The sequence below is a fragment of the Micromys minutus genome, assembly GCF_963924665.1.
Source record: "Micromys minutus genome assembly, chromosome: 1".
Classification (NCBI taxonomy): Eukaryota; Metazoa; Chordata; class Mammalia; order Rodentia; family Muridae; genus Micromys; species Micromys minutus.
Genome location: NC_137969.1, coordinates 126,827,911 through 126,849,700, shown reverse-complemented (window position 1 = coordinate 126,849,700; position 21,790 = coordinate 126,827,911). Strand labels below are relative to the sequence as shown.

Genomic DNA, 21,790 nt, shown 5'->3' with positions numbered 1-21,790 from the left:
ATAAATATTCTTCCTGCAATCTAGGATTTTAACCAACTTCACTATTGATAAGTTGGTTCCCTGACTGTTTACTCTTTAGTCTCCCTGGCATAAAGAAAAAAAAAGAGAAAAAAATAGATATTAAATATTTATTAACCAAACTCACAGTCATGATTGCATTTCTTATGGTAAATATTTCCTTTTAGGTAAATTGACCAATTGCAAATATCACATCAAGAGGACATTCTATTGTTAAACTGCTTTAATTCCACATTTAAAGTCAATGTTTTGAACACAAACAAGCCAAAGCCCACACTGAGGCATGTTTACAGTATCTTTCCTTTATCATTTATTGTCCTTTCCTCATTATTTATGAAAAATATTAACATTCATAAGATGGCAGGCTTTCTTTGTTACAAAATTAGGTGATATGTGATCTGATATTTGTGATGTAGCCACACTTGTCTCTCTTAGTAGTACTTCCTGTCAATAGAGCATTGCAACCTAGGTCTCACTATGAGAACTCTATTAGGAATTTAATATTCAGCCTTGTAAATGTCCATTTGACATCATGATATATGTTTCACAAGAAGTTGCCATCACAGAATAGCATAGGGAGCCATTAATGTGATATTTCAGATGTTACAATTGCTTGGTAGTCAACAATTAACACTATTGTATTCAAATAATGGAGTTGAAGTTTTAGACAAAAGATGTTCTGAGTGACTGATAAATTGGTGGATAATTGCCTCCTAATTTTGGACATGTTTATGTATGTATGTATGTATGTATGTATGTATGTATGTATGTATGCATGTACGTATGCATGATGCAAATATATCCAAACTTAACACTGTTTACATTAATTATTAACTGCTAAAACTGAAGATTATGGAACTAAAGAAATTAAAAAAGATTAATACCACAGGAGATAGCTGCAGTTTCTGGATTTCACTTTATGGGAATCACTTGGAATCATTTAAGAGAATGTTTAAAATTCCAGAATTATTTCTTCAAAGAGACAGTATCTATGTGCTGTTCATTTATATGAAATTTGTACTAAAACTTAAATTTCTTAGGAAAACCTCTAACGTGTTAGCATTATTGATATATCATTATGGTTTAATGTTGCAGGAGTACACAATAGATATCATTTTTGCCCAAACCTGGTTTGACAGCCGCTTAAAGTTCAATAGCACCATGAAAGTGCTAATGCTTAACAGCAACATGGTGGGGAAAATTTGGATTCCTGACACTTTCTTCAGGAACTCAAGGAAATCGGATGCACATTGGATAACAACGCCTAACCGCCTGCTGCGAATTTGGAGTGATGGAAGGGTTCTCTATACTCTAAGGTAATATTGATAGTAACCTACAGTTATGTTGTCAGCTACCAAACAGGCATTCTTTATACCAGCTGAACAGAACACGAGGGCCCCTTTTATTTGCTAAAATCTCAAACTATTTTGGTGACACATTTTCATAAGCAGAGTTGCTCTCATGTGAAAGGTCTGGGGAAAGTCCTTGGACTTATTACTTAGAAAAGGTTTTCATCTAGTAATGTAGTATTCACTCATTCATTTATGTGATGTTATTTTAAATTCTTTTAATTTTAAACCTCTAGTACTTTTGTTTGCATTTCATTGAGGCAGGCTTTATTTGTGTAGCCTTGGTAGCCCTAGAACTCATTAAGTAGATCAGACTTGCTTTGAACTCACAGAGATCCACTTGCCTTTGTCTCCGTAGTTCTGGGATTAATGGTGTGGATCACCACTACCCAGGGTTGCTTGCGTATTTTTCATAATCATGCCTGATATAAACCAAAAAGAAGTATTTGGATCTCCTGGAACTTGATCGATAGATAGTTATGAGCCACTATGTGGGTACTGAGAACCCATTTAGGTGCTCTGCAAGATCAGTGAGTGTGCTTACCTGTTCAATCATCATTCCAGTCTTGGCTTATATTGCTGTCTGTGACATTGGACATACTGTCATTTTTCCACTGTGAATTTAATATTGTTCTGATTTTTAACACTGTATTAAAACATGACCATGAAAAGATTGATGTGTGAGTTCAAATATATTCAACTTATTCACATCAATACATAACTTATTAAAAAGTAATGTCTTAAATTTTTACCCTCCCTCCAAACCTTCTCGTATATTCCTCCTCATCCTCCTTCCAATTTATTCTTTTATTATTTATTACTATTACATGCATATATGTATATGTATGTATATACATGTGTGAATGTGTGAGTATAAGCATGTAAATATATATTTTTAATTATGACTTGCTAAGTCCATAGAGTGTGTTACTTTTATGAATTTGTCAAGGCTTACCAAGGTCCTGGGCACTGGGTATACTCTTCCTTGGGAAACCTTCTTGACAGACAATGAACACACTCTTCCTTGGGAAGACAACCTCTCTTGCTCCAAGTGTTCCTCAGTTGCCTGCATTTATGTGAAGCTTCAAGACATTTTCACTTTGATATGTTTCTTAGTGTTGCCTTTAAAGATTATTATACAAAATTTAGAGAAAAAAATCATAAATATCTTTAATATTCATATATATTTAAAATATATGTATTCATGAAGTTACAGAAGTTTCTTATGTACATATAGAGATTGAAGCATATACATTAGTAGAATAGCTACTTAATTGGCTTTAAAAATGTTTGGATTTCATATTCAATAGTGATTGATGTAATATTTATCATTAAACTTTAAGGTAATCTTAGTATTCTATTATGGCATACTCCATTAGAGGTTGACCAAATGGTATTTTAAAACATACATATTTTTTGATGATTTAAGAATTTTCTTATATATAATACCTTTTTCCCATTTAATAGGTTAACAATTAATGCAGAATGCTACCTTCAACTTCATAATTTTCCTATGGATGAACACTCCTGTCCACTGGAATTTTCAAGTTGTAAGTGAAAATAAAATAATTCTCCAAAGTATAATTTCAATATACTTTATTAATATACAAAATGAAATAGACTAATATTAGAAATATGATAAATATTTTTCAACCTTCTAATTAAAATAATAATGCATACATTTTTATTGATTTAAATAAAAATGAAATTAAATATGTTGTAAATATAAATATATTACAAAGTAAATTCACAAATTTTAGTTTTATTTCAATGCTTTTAATTTTCATGTGATTTTACTGAAAATAGGATTTAACAAGGAAATAGAGTTTTTATACATACAATATGTCCTGCTGACAGTTTCTTCTCCCCAATCCCTTCAAATTACCATCCACCTCCTTTCCCATTTGAATCTGTAGAAAACAAACAGGTACTGAAGAATAACAAAATAAGATAAGGCAATCCAAACAACCCATATACAGAAGAACAGAAAAAGAAAACAAACAAAACATTACTCATTTTGTCATATCAAAGACTGTGAATCTTGCTTTCCTTTCAAATAACTTCACTAAATTATCTTTTAAACTATGTTTAAAATAGGCTGAGTGAAAAGTATTTACTGTGTAAATAGCAAACATTAGACTGTAATGGGCTGGAAAAGCCAAGGTATACATGGTTTATTTAATTAGTGAATACTAGGTGGAAAGGAATAGAATATTTAGATCTTAATAACCTGAAAATAAAAATTAATTTACTATTTTTTTAAAATGTGATAGTTATAGTGTTTATTGAAATATTAATTACATTCAATAATTATTAAATGTGTATACTCATATATACTTTCTAAAAATACATATTTTATTAGATAATAATAAAGTATTAGGAACATGTAGTCATTTGGATGGTACCATAGTTTATATTGATAGGTTATTAAGGCTCTTTTTCTTTCTAACAAATCATGATTATTTGTTAAGAGGCTCATCTACTCCCTGCTGGACTGTGAGTTAACCATTCCCAAATTTTACCCAAATTTGTTTCTTCTTTACCTCTTAAATATTTTGTAATTTGCCATTAATTTCTGAAATTTTATTAATTAATTTGCCAAACTACCACCTAACTCTATACTAATCAGCTCAGACCTAGGTTCTTCATTTTACAAACTTTACCTCAGGGAGACAAAATTCAATTTCCAGATAAGATATAATCACTTATTACCTACTTTATGGGTAAAGATTTATGGTAGGTTTATCATTGTTCTCTCTAAACTCTACACTCTGGATATGATTTCCACTTGCATTTGATTGACATTACTTTGGGCTACTATATCTTGGATAGAAATTTAGCACCAATGACACACAAACACATTAATTATAACCAGAGTCCAGAAAAAAATCAAATTTTCATGTCTGGTGCTTTACAGCAACATAAAAAAAAGTCTATTATAGCATAATTCAGTCAATGTCAGAATCCCGAGTGTTAGTGCTCGTGATACTGTATAAATCTATCATCTACTTTCTCTACCTATAATGAATAAGAGCAAGCAAAACATAGTGAGATAAAAAAGAAAGAAATGAAAAAAAAAATGAAAGAGCAAATATTCTTATATAGTTCTTTAAGATTGACACATTTCATTGAATGAATGACAGAATATCCTGAAAAATAATGTACTTATTGGAAAATATCTACAGTGATTAGTATATACAGATTATGTAATATGCATACCAACTCTTGAGTGGAAACAACCAAAACTTTCTTTTTCCTAAAATATTTTCAAATGCTACAAGTAATCACAAACAAAACATTTTAGCTACAAAAATTTATATTAGGATTTCTAATCAGAAAGGTAGAATTGTAATTAATTAGATTTGATGATATATTTCAAAAGACGTTGATTTCATGTGTTGGTTTGATAGTATTTTAGGAATAACATCTAATAGAAAATAGAAATTACCAGGGCATGGTGGTGTCCACTTGTAATTCTACTACATGAGACTCGGAGATGTTTTCCAAGATCCAGAACAATGATGTCCAAGAAAAATAGAGAAAAATAAATAAGGATAATAGGGCTACATCCATGAAGTTCCATCATTCTGAAATTAATACTGCTAAATGAAATCAAACCTACCTGCAATCACCATAACTGCTATATAGTACTTTAAGGCACAAACATACATACATGTGCATACACACAAACACACACACACACACACACACACACTCACACACACACACACACACACACACACACACACACACACACACACACACACACATACACACACAGAGACTTCAGGTAGCATTATCTATATTTGATAAACTCTGCAATATTGGATGAAAGAAGACATCCCAATAGTAATTGTTTGAATGTGCTACTATTGCAATGGTAACTTGTTTGCATTTTGATACATTACATATATTTTATTACAATTTTCTCCCTAGATGGATACCCTAAAAATGAAATTGAGTACAAGTGGAAAAAGCCCTCTGTGGAAGTAGCTGATCCTAAGTACTGGAGATTATATCAGTTTGCATTTGTAGGGTTACGAAATTCAACTGAAATCTCTCACACAATCTCTGGTAAGAAGGGAATAGAAGTCACATGAGTAATGCTGGCAGTGATGTTCATTATCACTAAATTTTATAAAGTAGAATCTGTATTTTATATATTTTACTCAATTTAAAACATATCTATTTTTTATAGGAGACTATATTATCATGACTATTTTTTTTGACCTGAGCAGACGGATGGGGTACTTCACGATTCAGACCTACATTCCCTGCATTCTAACAGTTGTTCTTTCCTGGGTGTCTTTTTGGATCAATAAAGATGCAGTGCCTGCTAGAACATCTCTGGGTAAGGCTATGCTACTACATCATAAACTTAAGGAGTAACAAATACAAAATTATTGATGCATATGTTAGAAACATTCCCTAGACTACAATGAGATATTCATAAATAAAATAGTTTAGTATTATACTAAATTGAAAGAACATTTAAAAAAAAATACTGTTAACCAACCAAGCCCTGTTCAACTCCCATGGACTAAAACACCAACCACTGAACACACACACACACTCACTGAGAAACCTATGGCTCCAGTTGCATATGTAGCTGTAGATAACAGTGTCTGACTGCAATGTGAGAAGAGGCCTTTGGTCCAGTAGGACACATGTAGGGGAATGCCTAGGCAAGGAGGTGGAGAGGGTGATTAGGAGGGAGTTGATCTTCATAAAGACAGACAGAGAGGGGTGGTAGTGGAGTGGGGGGAAGGGAATAGCATTTCAAATGTAAATACAAAGAGCATCTAATTTAAAAAAAGAAAAGAAGTATGTTTTCACGAAACTGAAAAAAAAAAAAGAAAAGAAGACAAAGAAAAACAGAAAATTATACATTAAAAACTTTGAATTAGGAAAATTATATATTTCCTGTAAAGAGTACTTAAAAATATATGAGAATTTAAACTGAAGAGCAGAGAAGGAAACATATCTAAATATCATTTAATCAATATTTTAATTGCTTTATAATAAAACTTGGTTTCTTTTAGCGGAATCACAAAAGTAATCAGCATTCATCTATTGGTCAATCCTGGAATCACAAATCAATACTCAGCTCTTCGAAGAGACAGATATCTGGTAGGGACATGAAGCTTCCTGGCTTCTGTGCCATAAAAAACACTGATTAATTTGTAACTCTCAGGCTTTCCTGTGCAATAATTAAGAGATTACTTTCTATTCGTACATTAAAAAATAGATGATTCTCTTCCTGTGATTGTGTGTTGTATTCAACATGCTATATAGGAAAATGAATGATGTATTGTATATGTGTTTATAAGAGAGAGACTATGTCCAATTTTCTGAGGAACCGCCAGACTGATTTCCAGAGTGGTTGTATCAGTTTACAACCCCACCAACAGTGGAGAAGGGTTCCTCTTTCTCTGCAACCTCACCAGCATCTGCTGTCATCTGAGGTTTGGATCTTGGCCAATCTGACTGGTGTGAGGTGGAATCTTAGGGTTGTTTTGATTTGCATTTCCCTGATGGCTAAGGATGTTGAGCACTTCCTTAGATGTTTCTCAGCCATTCGATATTCCTCGATTGAGATATAGCATTATACTTGATACAATTAAGAGAGTTAAGTACTCCACTTGTAGATCTATGACTGGTAGAATATAGGCACTGGAATAAGGCAGATAGGAGCTAGAGAGGTAACTTGGTGGTTAAGAGTACATGCTGTTCTTGCAGAAGACCCAGGATTGGTTTCCAACATCCTTATAATGATCCACAACCATCTGTAACTACAGTTTCAGAAAATATGATCCTGTTTCCAGCCAATGTATGGTGTACATACAAACATAAAACAAAACAGGCATAAGGAATAGAACTTAGATAACTTTGTTCATAGATCAATGAGAATGGCTGTGTTTTTGGTGCAAAGGAATTAGAGTTTCTTCTCATGTATGTGTCCTTATACTCACAGAGGAGAGAATCCTAATATGTAAAAAACAGAGAGCTGAGTACAAAAATGGACTGATGGGCTCGGCTCTGATATATATTACAATTACACATATAGAACTCTTGGAAATAAAAATTCATCTTGTTTTTGAAATACAAAATTTATATAATTTTGGATTATATTTGGAGTTTTAATTAAGTCCAAGTTACCATATTTAAAAAAAAAAAAAAAAAAAAAAAAAACTTTTCTAGTCTATTAGGTTAGGTTATTTTCACTAAGTGAGTCAAAACAAAATAAAACAAGTAACTTGCAGTAACTGTTGCTTTAAGTAAGTTGAAAAGTTCTATTTTAAAGTTGTACAAGTCCAGAATGTGGTTTATTGTGGCATATATAGTATGGCCAGAAGGATTCAGGGACATTAGGTTTTCAGGTATGTTGTGGGGGAATTTCCAGTCTTCTCATAGTTTGAAGTAGTTATACTGACTTCTGGATTTTGTATCACAATGAAGTTAGAAGACAGAGAAAAAGCAGAGCATCATCAGCAGGGAAGCTTCCTCCTCTAGTCATTCATTTCTGGCTTAGATCTCACTCTGCAGCCATGCTCAGCAGCAGAGAAGGTAGACAATGAAAACGTTTCTTTGAGAAAACCACCTATCAACAAAGAATGGTTATTTCTTTTTAACTATGGAGGAATAGAAGATAGGATATTAGGAACCAACCTGCAATCCATCGTAATTTAAATCATTAAAATTTCCTACACAAAGAACACAGTGAATGTAATGTAGCCATGGTTACTAGCAATTCTTTCTGGCAATCATATTCTTTTGTTTCTTTTATTTATTTCGGCTGACAATATTGTCCAATTAGACAAAAGGAAACAAATCTTCTGTTAAATTACTTTTAATCATCTATTTTTCTCCCCTTTCTTCACAGGTATCACTACGGTGTTGACGATGACAACCCTCAGTACAATCGCTAGAAAATCGCTTCCTAAGGTTTCATACGTGACAGCAATGGATCTTTTTGTCTCTGTGTGTTTCATTTTCGTGTTTGCCGCACTCATGGAGTATGGAACCTTGCATTATTTTACTAGCAACAATAAAGGGAAAACCACCAGAGACAGGAAGCTGAAAAACAAGACTTCGGTATGTTGTATTTTTAGATTTTAATATGATGATAACTTCACACAGGAGGGAACATTATATCAACATCTCTTTCCTTATTTTCTCCTGCTTTTTCTCCCCTTTCTAATTTCACAATTTCTCCTTCAACTGTTCTGGTTACATGGACAAACACATTTGTACATAATATGTGTGCAGATGTACATGCAGCGCTGTGCATACATTTATAATGCTGGCATATATATATATATATATATATATATATATATATATATATATAGAGAGAGAGAGAGAGAGAGAGAGAGAGAGAGAGAGATGATAGATGGATGGATGGATGGATAGATAGAAGAATAGATGACAGGATGGATGGATGAATAGATGATAGATAGATAGATAGATGATAGAAGGATAGATAGATAGATAGATAGATAGATAGATAGATAGATAGACAGACAGACAGACAGACAGACAGATAGATACAGAGTAACTGACATGGCTTTTGAAGCCCAAAAGCTGACTGTCAGTGAAACCCCTCCTCTTCAAGGTCACACCACTTAATGTATCCTAACAGTTCATCAGTTGAGAAGAAATATTCAAGTATATGAGGTTGGCGTGTTTATTTTTTTCCAGATACTTCAATCCCCCATCTCCACTTAAACCATTATTCTCCCACTGTTACCTCATATCATATGTGCTCTATTATCCACACTCATTGTATTTTTACTTGACTTGCGAGATCATAGGTTTCCAGTATGTTCTCATGCCTTCCCATGGGCCCTCTTGTCTCCAGTACTGATTACTTCACTACATGCTGTAATGTTTCTGTCCCAAGAATTCTTCTGTTTTCTGTTCATTTTATATATACTCTACAACTCTCTGTTCAACACATGCATCTCCCTCCTCAAAAATCCACTTTAATTTTCCTATTCTCCACATGCTAAACATACAGAAGCAGATGATTGGCAGAAAATAATGTAACATATGTCCATATGTGTATATATATATATATATATATATATATATATATATATATATATATACACACAAAAAACATAACCAGCATTTTTGTAAATGAAGATAAACTCAGTTACTCTACTAACATCAGAAAAACACACAAATTTTGACAATTTCTATTAAATTACTGCAAGATTCTTTTGTATTACATTATTTTATAAAAGTATCAAAAGTTATTTAAAATACATTTTAACATGCTCTTTTTACACCTACTATTTAAGCAGTTAGAAGGTAGAGGAGGGGGATTGTCACGTGTGCTGGGCTATAAGATAAGGCCTCATGTCAGTGCAACAAAGAAAATATTAATAACATCAAAGATTTCTCTTTTATTTCTATTTCTCAATACATTTAGATTTTCAACAATGAATAGCACATGGAATTAACTTACTTTTAGAAAGTAAGGTCATATTTAAGGTTAAAACCCAGCACTAGCAGAAAGTCAGCTGTTACATTCTTTCTCGTTTCTGTAGATTTGTAGACCTTCACTCCACATTTCCAATCACAGTGACTAAATTACACACTGAATAAATTGATGCTAAAATTTATCTTAATGATTCTAATACATGTAGCAACTTGATGACTGACAGTAATTTTATTTTATAAAAGCAATTATGACAACCTGAATCCAATCTTTAACATTCATTGAGGGTTCCAGGAGCTGATTTGAGCCTTATATATGATTTCATTTATACTGAAAGACACCATGCAGGCACAGTTTTGGTGATTTTTCCCAGGACGGGTTTGTCAATCTTGGATCACAGACTGATGCACAGGACATTTGAGAGCATACAGCTTCCACTTTCTGCCCTTCATTTTAACATTGCCTCTATTCAAAGCACTTATTCAAAGTAAGTTTTCACTTCATCAAAATTGACAAAGTGACTGTACATCACTGATTCTAACAAAAACTCTCAGAGAAGATTATGCCAAAGCTTAAAAAGAAAAAAAGACAGTGTAAGACACCTACTCTCGAGAAACAGCTTGTAACACTGCTGTAATGTGTACAAGATGAGATTCCTGGGATCAATTCAGTCACTGTAAGTGTGGGACTTAATGTTTTAAATCTCTTGTGTTGTTTTTTATATCATTTGAGTTACAAATTCGGATATGTATTTAATTCATCTCTTATATTTTTAAAGGTAGAGCATAGTAAACTTTGCTTTTAAGCCTACACAAGCTATGCCTAGCATTTATGGACTACTTGAGACAACATGAAAAGTGGTCTGTGAAGTACAGATTTAATAGCCACATAGTGTTGAGAAAAAGGTTATGTGAATGTGGGTCACACGGTACTCGGAAAATTTTCCTTTCATTTTAAGTGGAAAGAATTCTCTTGTAAGGTCTTTAAAAATAGGTCTTCCACTCGACATTTGGTAGAGAAAGTTTTTACAGAGAATGTAGCAAGGTTTAAGTAGTTGGTTGTCTACAGAATAAATTGTAGTTTTCAGAAGAATACATTTTGGAGAAAAATTTAAACAGAGAAAAACCACCTGAACCTAGTTAAGGCTTGTAGATTGGAATGAAGGAAGACTAGGTTATGCCCAGAGATGTGACATCTAGGATGTTAGGAACTGTTTAGTTTGATTCCAACTGATACAAGCTGAAAAAAAATTCTAAAGGTAATGTCTTCATAGCATTGTTGCATGCATGTTAATCTGTGGCTGCTATTCTGGGTAGAGCTGATAAAGGGTATCCTGCAGCTCCTTTGGACATGACAGCTTACAACATAGGAGCTTCCTGGGCAAAATTTCCCATGTTGAAAAAAGACAAGTAGTTTGTGGATAGCTTGTGCATTTTTAGTATTGTGTTAAGATTATAGTTTTGTTCCTTTCAGCTCTGGTGTGTGACAGACATTTCTAAACAGAATGGAATAGTGGTGTCTATGTATAATAATGATAATTTAAGATAAGTACATAGTATGTATGCTTAAATTGAAAAAGAGGTGGCCCCTGAATCTTGTAACTACAGTATTAGCTCAAGAAACAATGTACTATGAAAATAAGAGCTGGAATTTCAGGGAAAAACAATCTGGGAAATGGCCTCCAACCCTTCAGTTCACAGTTTCCTTTCTGAAAAAAGGCTAACACCCTTTCCAATCAGCACATGTCTGCATGAATAAACATTCAGAGATCCTTCAGAAGATATAATAAAATAACAAACACTTGGGTCAATCTTCAATCTCACAAATCATAGAAGATATGCTTTTTCTTTTGAAATGGACTTTGGCAAAGCTCCCAGGAGGTACTTTGTGATATTGGCAAAGTGTAAATACAGCAACTACCAAAGATGGCAGCAGCTTAAGGAATTAGAGAATGTCACTGGATGGTGGGATAAGATGGTAATCAGTTAATGTCCACTGCAATATCAGTTAGATAGTGTAAAGAATGGGTAGCTCTGATATACACATGGCCACAGATTTCAAATTTAAAATTTATCAAAATTTTGTTTTTATCTCCAGGAATAATCTCACCTATTTCTAATATTTTAAAACAAATCTCAAAGCAAAGATGTCAGAAAAGGGGAATAGCACTTATTTTATATGAAAGATAGCTTTCCAACTGTCTTCTTTTCATATATATATATATATATATATATATATATATATATATATACACGTATATATATAAATATAAATAAATATATAAGAATAAATGCATTAACCCATGTATTTAGTAATTTGTATATAGTTTAACTTTATTTTTTAACATTTAAATTCATATTTATGACAAATTTTGATGCTACTTTCTTTCTTCTAACCTGCAAATTTTATTATATTTTATAATGTAAAATAAATGTGAAATGTATGATTGATAATTTTATTCTTTTTCTTTTCTTATTAGTAGAATAATTTTACTTCCTTGTTTTCAATTTTTACTAAATATTTTATTTATTAACATTAATACATTATCCCCCTCCTGATTTCTCATCTGGAAACACTTTATACCGTTCCCCCTTCCCCCTGCTTCTATGAGGGTGCTTTTACAGTCACCAACCCACTCCTGCCTCCCCCCTGGCATTTCTCTACACTGGGACATTGAACCTTCACAGGACCAAGGGCCTCTCCTCCCATTGATGTCCAATAAGGCCATTCTCTGCTACATTTGTGACTGGAGTCATGAGTCCTTTCACATGGAATCTTTGGTTTGGGCCCTGGGAATGGTGGGAGGTCTGGCTGATTGATATTGTTGTTCTTCTCATGATTGCAAACATCTTTAAGTCCTTCAGTCTTTCTCTAACTCCTCCATTGCAGACAAACTACTCAGTCCAGTAGTTAGATGCAAGCATGCCTCCTCTGTTTTTGTCAGACTGGGCAGAGCCTCTCAGGAGGCAGCTATATCAGGTTCCTGTCAACGAGTACTTCTTAGCTTCTGCAATATTGTCTGGGTTTGGTGTCTGTATATGAGATGGATCCCCAGGTGGGGCAGTCGCTGGATGGCCTTTTCTTCGGTCTGCTCCAGACTTTGTACCTGTATTTCCTACCCAGAGTATATTGTTTCCCATTCTAAGAAGGACTGAAACATCCATGCTTTGGTCTTCCTTCTTCTTGACTGTCCTGTGGTCTGTAAATTGTATTTTGCATAGTCTGAGAATTTGGGCTAATATCCACTTATCAGTGAGTACATATCATGGGTTCCCTTTTGTGACTGGTTTACCTCACTCAGGTTCATATTTTTTATTCTATCCATTCGCCTAAGAATTTTATGAACTAATTGTTTTTAAGACCTGAGTAGTATTTCTGTATCCATTCCTCTGTTGAAGGACATCTGGGTTGTTTCCAGATTCTGGCTGTTATAACTAAGGCTTCTACAAATATAGTGGAGCATGTGTCCTTGTTATATGTTGGAACATCTTTTGGGTTTATGCCCAGGAATTGTATAGCTGAGACATCAAGTAGTAATATCCAATTTTATGAGGAACTGCCAGATATATTGCCAGAGTGGTTGTACCAGCATGCAATTCTACCAACAATGGAGGAGTGTTTCTTTTTCTTCACATTCTTACCAGTATCTGCTGTCCCCTGAATTTTTTATCTTAGCCATTCTGACTAGTGTGAGGTGGAAGCTCAAGATTGTTTTTATTTACACATCCCTGATGACTAAGGATGTTGAACATTTCTTTAGGTTCTTCTCAGCCATTTGGTATTTCTCCTTTGAGAATTCCTTGTTTGCCTCTGAACCCAATTTTTAATAGGGATATTTGGTTGCATTCTTTTTATATGTTGGATATTAGCCCTTTATCTGATGTAGTATTGATAAAGATCTTTTCCCAATCTTTTGATTGCTGGTTTTGTCCTATTGACATTTTCTTTTGCCTTACAAAATCTTTGTATTTTATGAGGTCCCATTTCTATTGTTGATCTTAGAGCATAAGCCACTGTTGTTTGGTCAGGAAGTTTTCACCTGAGCTCATGTGTTTGTGTTTCTTCTCTACTTTCTGTTCTATTACTTTCAGTGTATCTGTTTAAGTGCAGGTTCTTGATCTCCTTGGACTTCAACTTTGTAAAAGGAGATATGAATGGATCGATTTGTATTCTTCTACATACTGACTGACAGTTGAACCAGCACCATTTTTTGAAGATGCTATTTATTTTTTCTGGATAGATTTTACACTTTTGTCAAAGATCAAGTGACCATAGGTGTCTAGGTTAATTTCTAGGTCTTCGATTCTGTTCCATTGATCTACCTGCCTGTCTCTATATCATTACCATACAGTTTTTATCACTATTGCACTCTAGTAGAGCTTTAGGTCAGGTAAATGGTAATACCCCCAGAAGTCTTTTGTTGTTGAGAATAATTTCCCGCTATCCTAGGATTTTTTGTTATTTCAAATGAATTTGCAAATTGCTCTTTCTAACTCCATGAATAATTGAGTTGCAATTTTGATGGGGATTGCATTGAATCTGTAGAGTGCCTTTGGCAATATGGCAATTTTTACTATATTAATCCTGCCTATCCAAGTGCGTGGGAAATCTTTCTGCCTTCTGAGATCTTCAATTACTTTCTCCAGAGACTTGAAGTTCTTTTCATAGAGATCTTTCACTTCCTTGGTTAGAGTCACACCAAGGTATTTTATATTGTCCTTGACTATTGTGCAGGGTATTGATTCCCAATTTCTTTTCAGCCTTCTTATCCTTTGAGTAGAGGAAGGGTACTGATTTGTTTGATACTATTTTATCATCATGTGTATGGCTGTGTATATGTATATGCATATGAGTACAGGGGTCCTTAGGGTTCAGCCGATGACATGGATCACTTGGAGGCAAAGTTTCATGTGTCTGTGATTCATACATAGAAAGAACTAAGACTCCAAACCAGGTTCTCTGAAAAGCAGTATGCTGTATGCAGACTTAAACAGTGGGACATTTTCCCAGCTTCTTCTTCAGTCCTATTATGGAAATGTCTATTTACTCCTGTAAACATCCTCATTGGGATATTAAGATATTTATCTTCTTGGCAGCTAGTATATGCTATGTGGTTGGTGGCTCAATGTCTGAGAGATCTCAAGGGTCTCGGTTAGTTGAGACTACTGGTCTTTCTATGTGGTTGCCCTTCTCCTCAGCTTCCTCCAGCCTTTCTCTAATTCAAACACTGTGTTTCCTGGCTTCTACCATTGGTTGTGTATAAGTATTTGCATCTGGCTCAGTCAGCTGCTTGTTTGACCTCTCAGATGTCAGTCATCCTAGGCTCCTGTCTATAAGCACACTGTAGCATCAGTAATAGTGTCAGGTTTTAGAGCATCCTTTTGGGATGGATCTATTTTGGACCTGTCACTTCTTTCCCTCAGTATCTTCTCTCCATTTTTGTCCCCGTAGATCTTTTATATGGGAAAAATTCTGGGTCAGATATCTTGGTTTTGGGATGGGAACTCCATTTCTCCACTTGATGCCCTGTCTTTCTACTGGAGGTGGGCTCTACAAATTCCCTCTCCCCACTGTTGAGTATTTCATCTAAATTTCTTTTCCTTTGTGTCCTGAATGTTTCTCACCTGCCAGGTCCCTGGTACATTCTAGAGGGTATCCCCTGACACACAAAGTTCCATCTGTCCATTTATTCTACAAGCTCTCAGGGCTTCTCTCTTGCCTCCCTTCAAAGACCTGATTCTGTTCACCTTTTCTCCACACACTCTCTCCTTTTGCCACCCAACCCCTCCCTCCCTTTCAACCCCACCCCACCTGGTTTCATTTTTTCTCCTTCCCACATATGATTGAAACATTCTCAGTTGACTCCTTAGGCTTGTTAAACTTCTTGAGATTGGTGGATTGTATCCTGGGTATTTTGTACTTTTCTGGCTAATATCCATTCATTTTTTCTTTGTACTTAGTTATTTTCATAACCATGAACAAGTGAGTACATGCCAGACATGTCCTTTTGAGTTTGGGTTATTTTACTCAGGATGCTATTTTCTAGTTCCATCTATTTGCCTGCAAAATTCACAATGTCATCATCCTTAATAACTTAATAGTATTCCATCGTGTAAATGAACCACATTTTCTGTATCCATTCTTTGTTTGTGGGACATCTGGGTTGTTTCCAGCTCCTGGTTTTCACAGATAAGGCTGCTGTGAACACAGTGGAACATGTACCCCTGTGGCATGTTAGGGCATCTTTTGGGTATATGCCTGAAACTGGTATTAATAGATCTTCAGGCGGATCTCTTTCTGATTTTCTGAGAAACTTTCAGATTGATTTCCAGAGTGATTTTCCTAAAACAAATACTCTAAAACAAAGATAGAAAGCCAAGGACCTGAAAACAGTACAAGTATTCTTGGTATGTATAGATTAAACATGATTTTTATTTTATTTTATTTTTTTGAATACTTGTACTCTTTTCATGTTACATTTTGTTTTACATGTACTTTATGCTTATTGTAACTAGGAAGATGTCGATGCATACTATCAAACCTTAAAAAAATCAACTACTGACAAAATATATTTATATATTTTATGCAAAAATGTCTTTAAAAATCTGTGCATATATGTCTGTTTTTTTTAAATAAAGTTGTAAGAAAAAAAAAAAAAACAAAGAAAGCCAAGGACCTTCATTTTATTGAGTTGAGGTCTTCCATTGAACTTCTGCATTGGGATTCAGCAGGGAGGCTCAGGGAGGAAGGCAGCTTACCCTGGGAGCCCCTGACATTTGTCTCCCAAGCACTGTTGTAAACTGTAAACCACAACATCCACCAGGCATTTATTTCTGCTTAAGCAATCTGAGCCTTACTACTCAGACCTGAGGGCAAATGATCTATCTGCAGAGCTATTTTTTCTCAGTCAGCATCTGCTCAATTTTTAACATCTTATTTGTCTGTATTCCCTCATGATTTAGAAACACGATAGCTTTGAATAACAGTTCAAATTTGAAGAAACCTACATATCATTTGATTTTTAATTTTTTCTTCTAAAATAAATCATGCCTGTGAGAGGGATATGTTTTGAAATTTTAATGCAAAAAGAAAACTGATAGGCACCTATGTGAGAAAGAATTTAGGACAGTAAGATGATTTTTATATTCTTTACTTCTAATGTACTCTGTGGGTGACCAGGAAACATTGCTTATAGTGAGATTTACAAGCCACAGCTCAGTAAGATCATGCCATCCAGAAGTTATGAAGACAATGGCTAACTAAAGCTGATGTCTTCTTCTTGCCATTTTTATGGATTGAATTTCTTTTCCTAGTACCCACTCTTCTTGTCAACAGAATGTGTTTGTGTGTTTTGCCATATAATTGATGGTCTGTTTGACATGCTCTTTTCAGAAAGCAATGGCAACATAGAAGCAACAGCAGTAGCACGTTTGGTCTACTTCCCACAAAATTCGTGCTAGACATGCTCTATTTAGTTAAGCTGGTCTGTAGCATTGCAACAGTCATGTCTCTATGACAGGGGTCTCAGAGAGAGAGGAGCAGTCATATTTCTTCTTTATGTGTTTGGAATACATACAGCCTAAGTTTTTCTGACGCTAAACTACTTGCTCTATATCACCCAATATTTTGACCCTTTCCTGGGCTATGACATTTTCAAATATTATTTTTATCACTTATAAATATTCATAGCCTGAATCAGTTGGGTTTGTCTGCAGGTAAATACACATTTTACCAAGACTAACCAACGAAGTTCAAGCTCAGGTCTCTACATATATCCTGTATATTCATTATTTGCAGATGCCCATGAATATACAAAAAATAATATAAATAAAAAATAATAATCAGAACCTATTATAAAATGTTAATTTAATATGGATTTCAAATAATCCTTGAGCTATTGTTATCATCAAACTGAGTATTGATTGTTGAATAATACCTTATAAAATTTACTTAGGCACCAATATGCTTTTCTTAAAGAAGATTGCAACACTCCTCAATGAACCAAGTTTGACACATTCATTCCTCCTAAATCTGAGTTTATAAATCGTTTTGACATGTCTCTATGCACTTACTCACCCTTACACATACTATATATGTCTTTGTCCTTTCTAGTGGTTCAAAGTGATTTTCCAGTAGAATATATTTTCTTGCTATTTATTCTCATTATATCTAAGATAAGTAAATTCTATAATATCCAACTAGCATCCAAAAGCAACATCATAATTGTTTGTATGCTCAATACCATAGAACATTTTATACCACCTTACTGCCATTTTATACTTAGATTCATGGCTGACAAACCTTTTGTAAATGAAATTTCTAGAGGTACACAATAGGTTATATTTCCGAAGTTATTTTTCCTACATAATTTTCTGACTAGAAGAAAAGTTTTGTATAACAAAGTAGATTGAGATCTGAAAATACACTTTAATGGAATATAAACAGCATTTTAAATATCATCAGCATTTTGAAGTCAAGGTATGCTTTTTTAATTGATTATTGGTTTTCTAATGAGTCATTGGCGGGAGTAAATTTATTGTCCTTCCTTCTATTTTTCTGTCTCACAATCACTCTTATTTCCTCAGGTGTCCCCAGGTCTCCATGCAGGATCTACTCTGATCCCCATGAATAGTGTGTCTTTGTCTCAAGGGGAAGATGATTATGGTTACCAGTGTTTGGAGGGCAAAGATTGCACTAGCTTTTTCTGTTGCTTCGAGGACTGCAGAACCGGCTCCTGGAGAGAAGGGAGAATACACATACGCATTGCCAAAATTGATTCTTACTCCAGAATCTTTTTCCCAACAGCCTTTGCCTTGTTCAATCTGGTTTACTGGGTGGGATATCTGTACTTATAAGTTCTGCCACTAGATGAAAAAAAATCATAAAAGTCTGGATGTGTCCAATATAGTCAATTATATTTCATAACCTGAAGTTCAAATTTGAAATGAAAGTCCACTAGTTAAAATTTGAATGGTTTGGTTTTATGCAATTAAGGTTTTCATAAATAAATAAGAAAAAATTATTCAGGTTAATTTATATAAATAAACATAAATTGGATTGTCCAATATAGCACATTTAAATCAAAAACTTATATTTTTAAGTTTACTATGTTTCTTGTATACAACTAATATTGGACTTAATACTTATGTGAGAAATATTTTGAATATGAAATAATATTAACACATTTTATTTAAGTTTATCTATGGCTTATAATAAAGGATTACTGCCTGATATTAAAGTATTCTTTGCTGAAAGTTGTCATTAGTTTGATTTTATTTCTTGCTTTATATTTCCCTGGTTAGGGTGTAGGTTCTTTAAAACAAAGCCATGGTTTTCTCAGATTTATATGAAAGATATGTTATTCTCCAGAGTAAAATAATGTGTGTATTAATTACTTTTAAAATAATTTCTTTTGTGAATTGACAGTTTGTATACATTTACATATTTAAGCACTGTCATGTCTTATGTTTGAAAAGTAATCAAATCATGCTACTTGGCAATTATGGTTTTCAAAATGGACAATGTTTATCTATAATCCAATTGATTTTCTGCTCAATGTTAGCCAGAAGTCAAGCTGCATTTAATTTGAGGATTTTCAAATTTGAATAGGAAACACTAACATTATTTTTTGTTTCGCTTGTAATGAAAGTTCAAAAAAATCAAAGTTATTTTCTGCCTTGTAGGATTTATGAGGGATTAAGGGGCCAACACTAAAATGATACAATGTAACAGCAATGAAATCAAGTAGGAAATGTTTTGGTTTTCCTTTAGGCTCTACAAAAGAGATTCACAAGTTCAAAGAAGCATTGGGTAAAAACGCTTGATTTAATAGGGCTTAAAGAGCCATCTGGAAAACTAAACTGTAGGTTGTCTTGAGAATACAGACTTAAATACACACTATTGATATTTTATAGAGTAGATATATTTGGGAAATATTCAGATTACTTATCTACCCATGGATTCATTAGCTGACTTTTACAACTGTATTATTATCAGTGTGTTCTCTCTTTTAGGCATGTGAGGTTTCCCAATATTTATTTTACAAATGGACTTTGTGAGAGACAACTATAATGAACTTGAGTAGGGATATTAGGAAATCCATACAGTGAGGAAAAGACTCTAGAGAGTCTCACTGCAGAGACAGCTTACACAATTGCCAATGCATTATCTGTCAGCAGAAGCTTTAGCTTGGAAATAAGCAGTAAACATACTCACTGGTAGGTCTTGCAAAATGGCTCAGCAAAGAAGAGTTTTTGATGTTCTTGCTAAGGACACAGGCTGAGTCATCAGCCTCCACTGGGCAATTTATTATGTCCTGTAATCAGGAATCTGAAGCCTTCTTCTGGAATTTGTTGATACTATATGCAGATGATATATACAAGCGAACAAACACATAAAATAAAAATAATAAATCCTACAAAGAAAGACATGTTCATTGTTGACAGTAGTTGTCACAATAAGCGTTTTCATAAACTAGGGTATGTTTATTTTGAAACGAAGCCTACCCTGTGGCTGTTTGACACACATGCTTTTAATTAAAAAAAAAAAAATGGTTGTACCATATATAGCAGTCACTGGGGGAAACTTTGATTTGTATGTGAGAATTACAATTCTCCAGCTAACTATAACTCTTACAACTTCCTCATAAACACAAAGAATTTGAAGGACAATAAAATATTGAGTTTTTTTTAACAAATGGAGATCCAAATATAAATTTGACTACGTGTATATTAATTTTAGATATTCCATGCATTTATGTTGAAATATTAAATATTGGTAAATGATAATGAAATAAACATCATTTAAGGGATAAATGAAGTATGGGCTATCCATTAAGGCATAACATGCTTCACTATATTTTTATGGCTACTTCCATATTTGTATTGATGGCTTTCTCACTGTTCGATGTTTTAAGGTGTTTAGAAGCTCTTTCAATTGTATATAAGCATGACTATATGTTAAAAACCTTTTAAATGCTTGATATGATTATGATTAATTTTTCATTGCTGTTTTATTAACTAGGCTTTAAATGTTCACAATATTTACAAGTGAAAATAAAATTGTTAAAAATATTATTTCTTCTACATATATTTCTTTTATACATATGATCCAATGAGCACTTTGATTCAAAACCAGTGGTATTTTATTTAAATATAATTATTAGAAAAACAGAAAGTAAATTTAATTATTTCTAAACCTAGAAATAAAAAATTAATATTTTTATTTATAGCTTAAGATATCCTACAGAGCCTAGAGCTTATCCTCAATGGAGTAAAATCTAATACTTTTTTTCTTATTTTAATTTTTAAGTCAACTATGAAGAACTATTTAAATAAATAAATCATTTTTCTAGATGAGTTGAAATAATTTATTAGGTTCATTTTTTTGTACACATGGGAAATTGATTTTTAATACTAACATAAACCAAAAATATAATCACTAGGCATGACAAGAAATTGTCAAGCAGAAAGATGTAAGGGCATATGAAAAGGAGTTAATTCATGTAGCCCCAGTTTCTTTTTACAAGACCAGGATTGAATTTCTTTGAAAAGCTGAATATGCAGAGCTGCATTTTATTCTCCTAGATAAAACAGCACAGTAACCTTTATGTGCCCTTGAATTGCATCCTAAGTAGTTTTCTCTATATGTTCCATTTTATCCCAGAACATTATTTTGAACAGCTATATGACCCTCATATTTCTGAAGACCAGCACAAGAAGAATCAGATTTGCATTTGTTAGCAAAGCCAGGCCATTTGGAATGACCTTAGGAAGTGAATTGTGTTCTCTACCATGTTAAAGTAGCATGCATACCATCCTGCAATTGAGATAAACAATTGCAATCATATAGTAGGATTCTGAAGAGCTAAGAAGAGAGATTGAGTGTGTGTGTGTGTGTGTGTGTGTGTGTGTGTGTGTGTGTGTGTGTGTGAGAGAGAGAGAGGGGGGGGGTAAAGGGAGGGAGGGAGGGAAGCAGG

The 21,790-nt window shown here is 33.7% G+C and overlaps 1 protein-coding gene across 1 annotated transcript in view; it reads left to right on the top strand.

The window, feature by feature from the left end:
- Positions 1-18,668, top strand: part of GABRG1 (gamma-aminobutyric acid type A receptor subunit gamma1) — a gene marked incomplete at both ends in the record, with an annotated part of 84,621 nt that extends 65,953 nt beyond the window's left edge. Inside the window, 6 exons of the mRNA XM_080941726.1 lie at positions 1,114-1,334; positions 2,835-2,917; positions 5,304-5,441; positions 5,566-5,718; positions 8,251-8,462; positions 18,399-18,668. Of these exons, the coding sequence (XP_080797852.1) occupies positions 1,114-1,334; positions 2,835-2,917; positions 5,304-5,441; positions 5,566-5,718; positions 8,251-8,462; positions 18,399-18,668 (1,077 nt within the window). The remainder of the gene's footprint in view (positions 1-1,113; positions 1,335-2,834; positions 2,918-5,303; positions 5,442-5,565; positions 5,719-8,250; positions 8,463-18,398) is intronic.
- Positions 18,669-21,790: the final 3,122 nt, after the last annotated feature.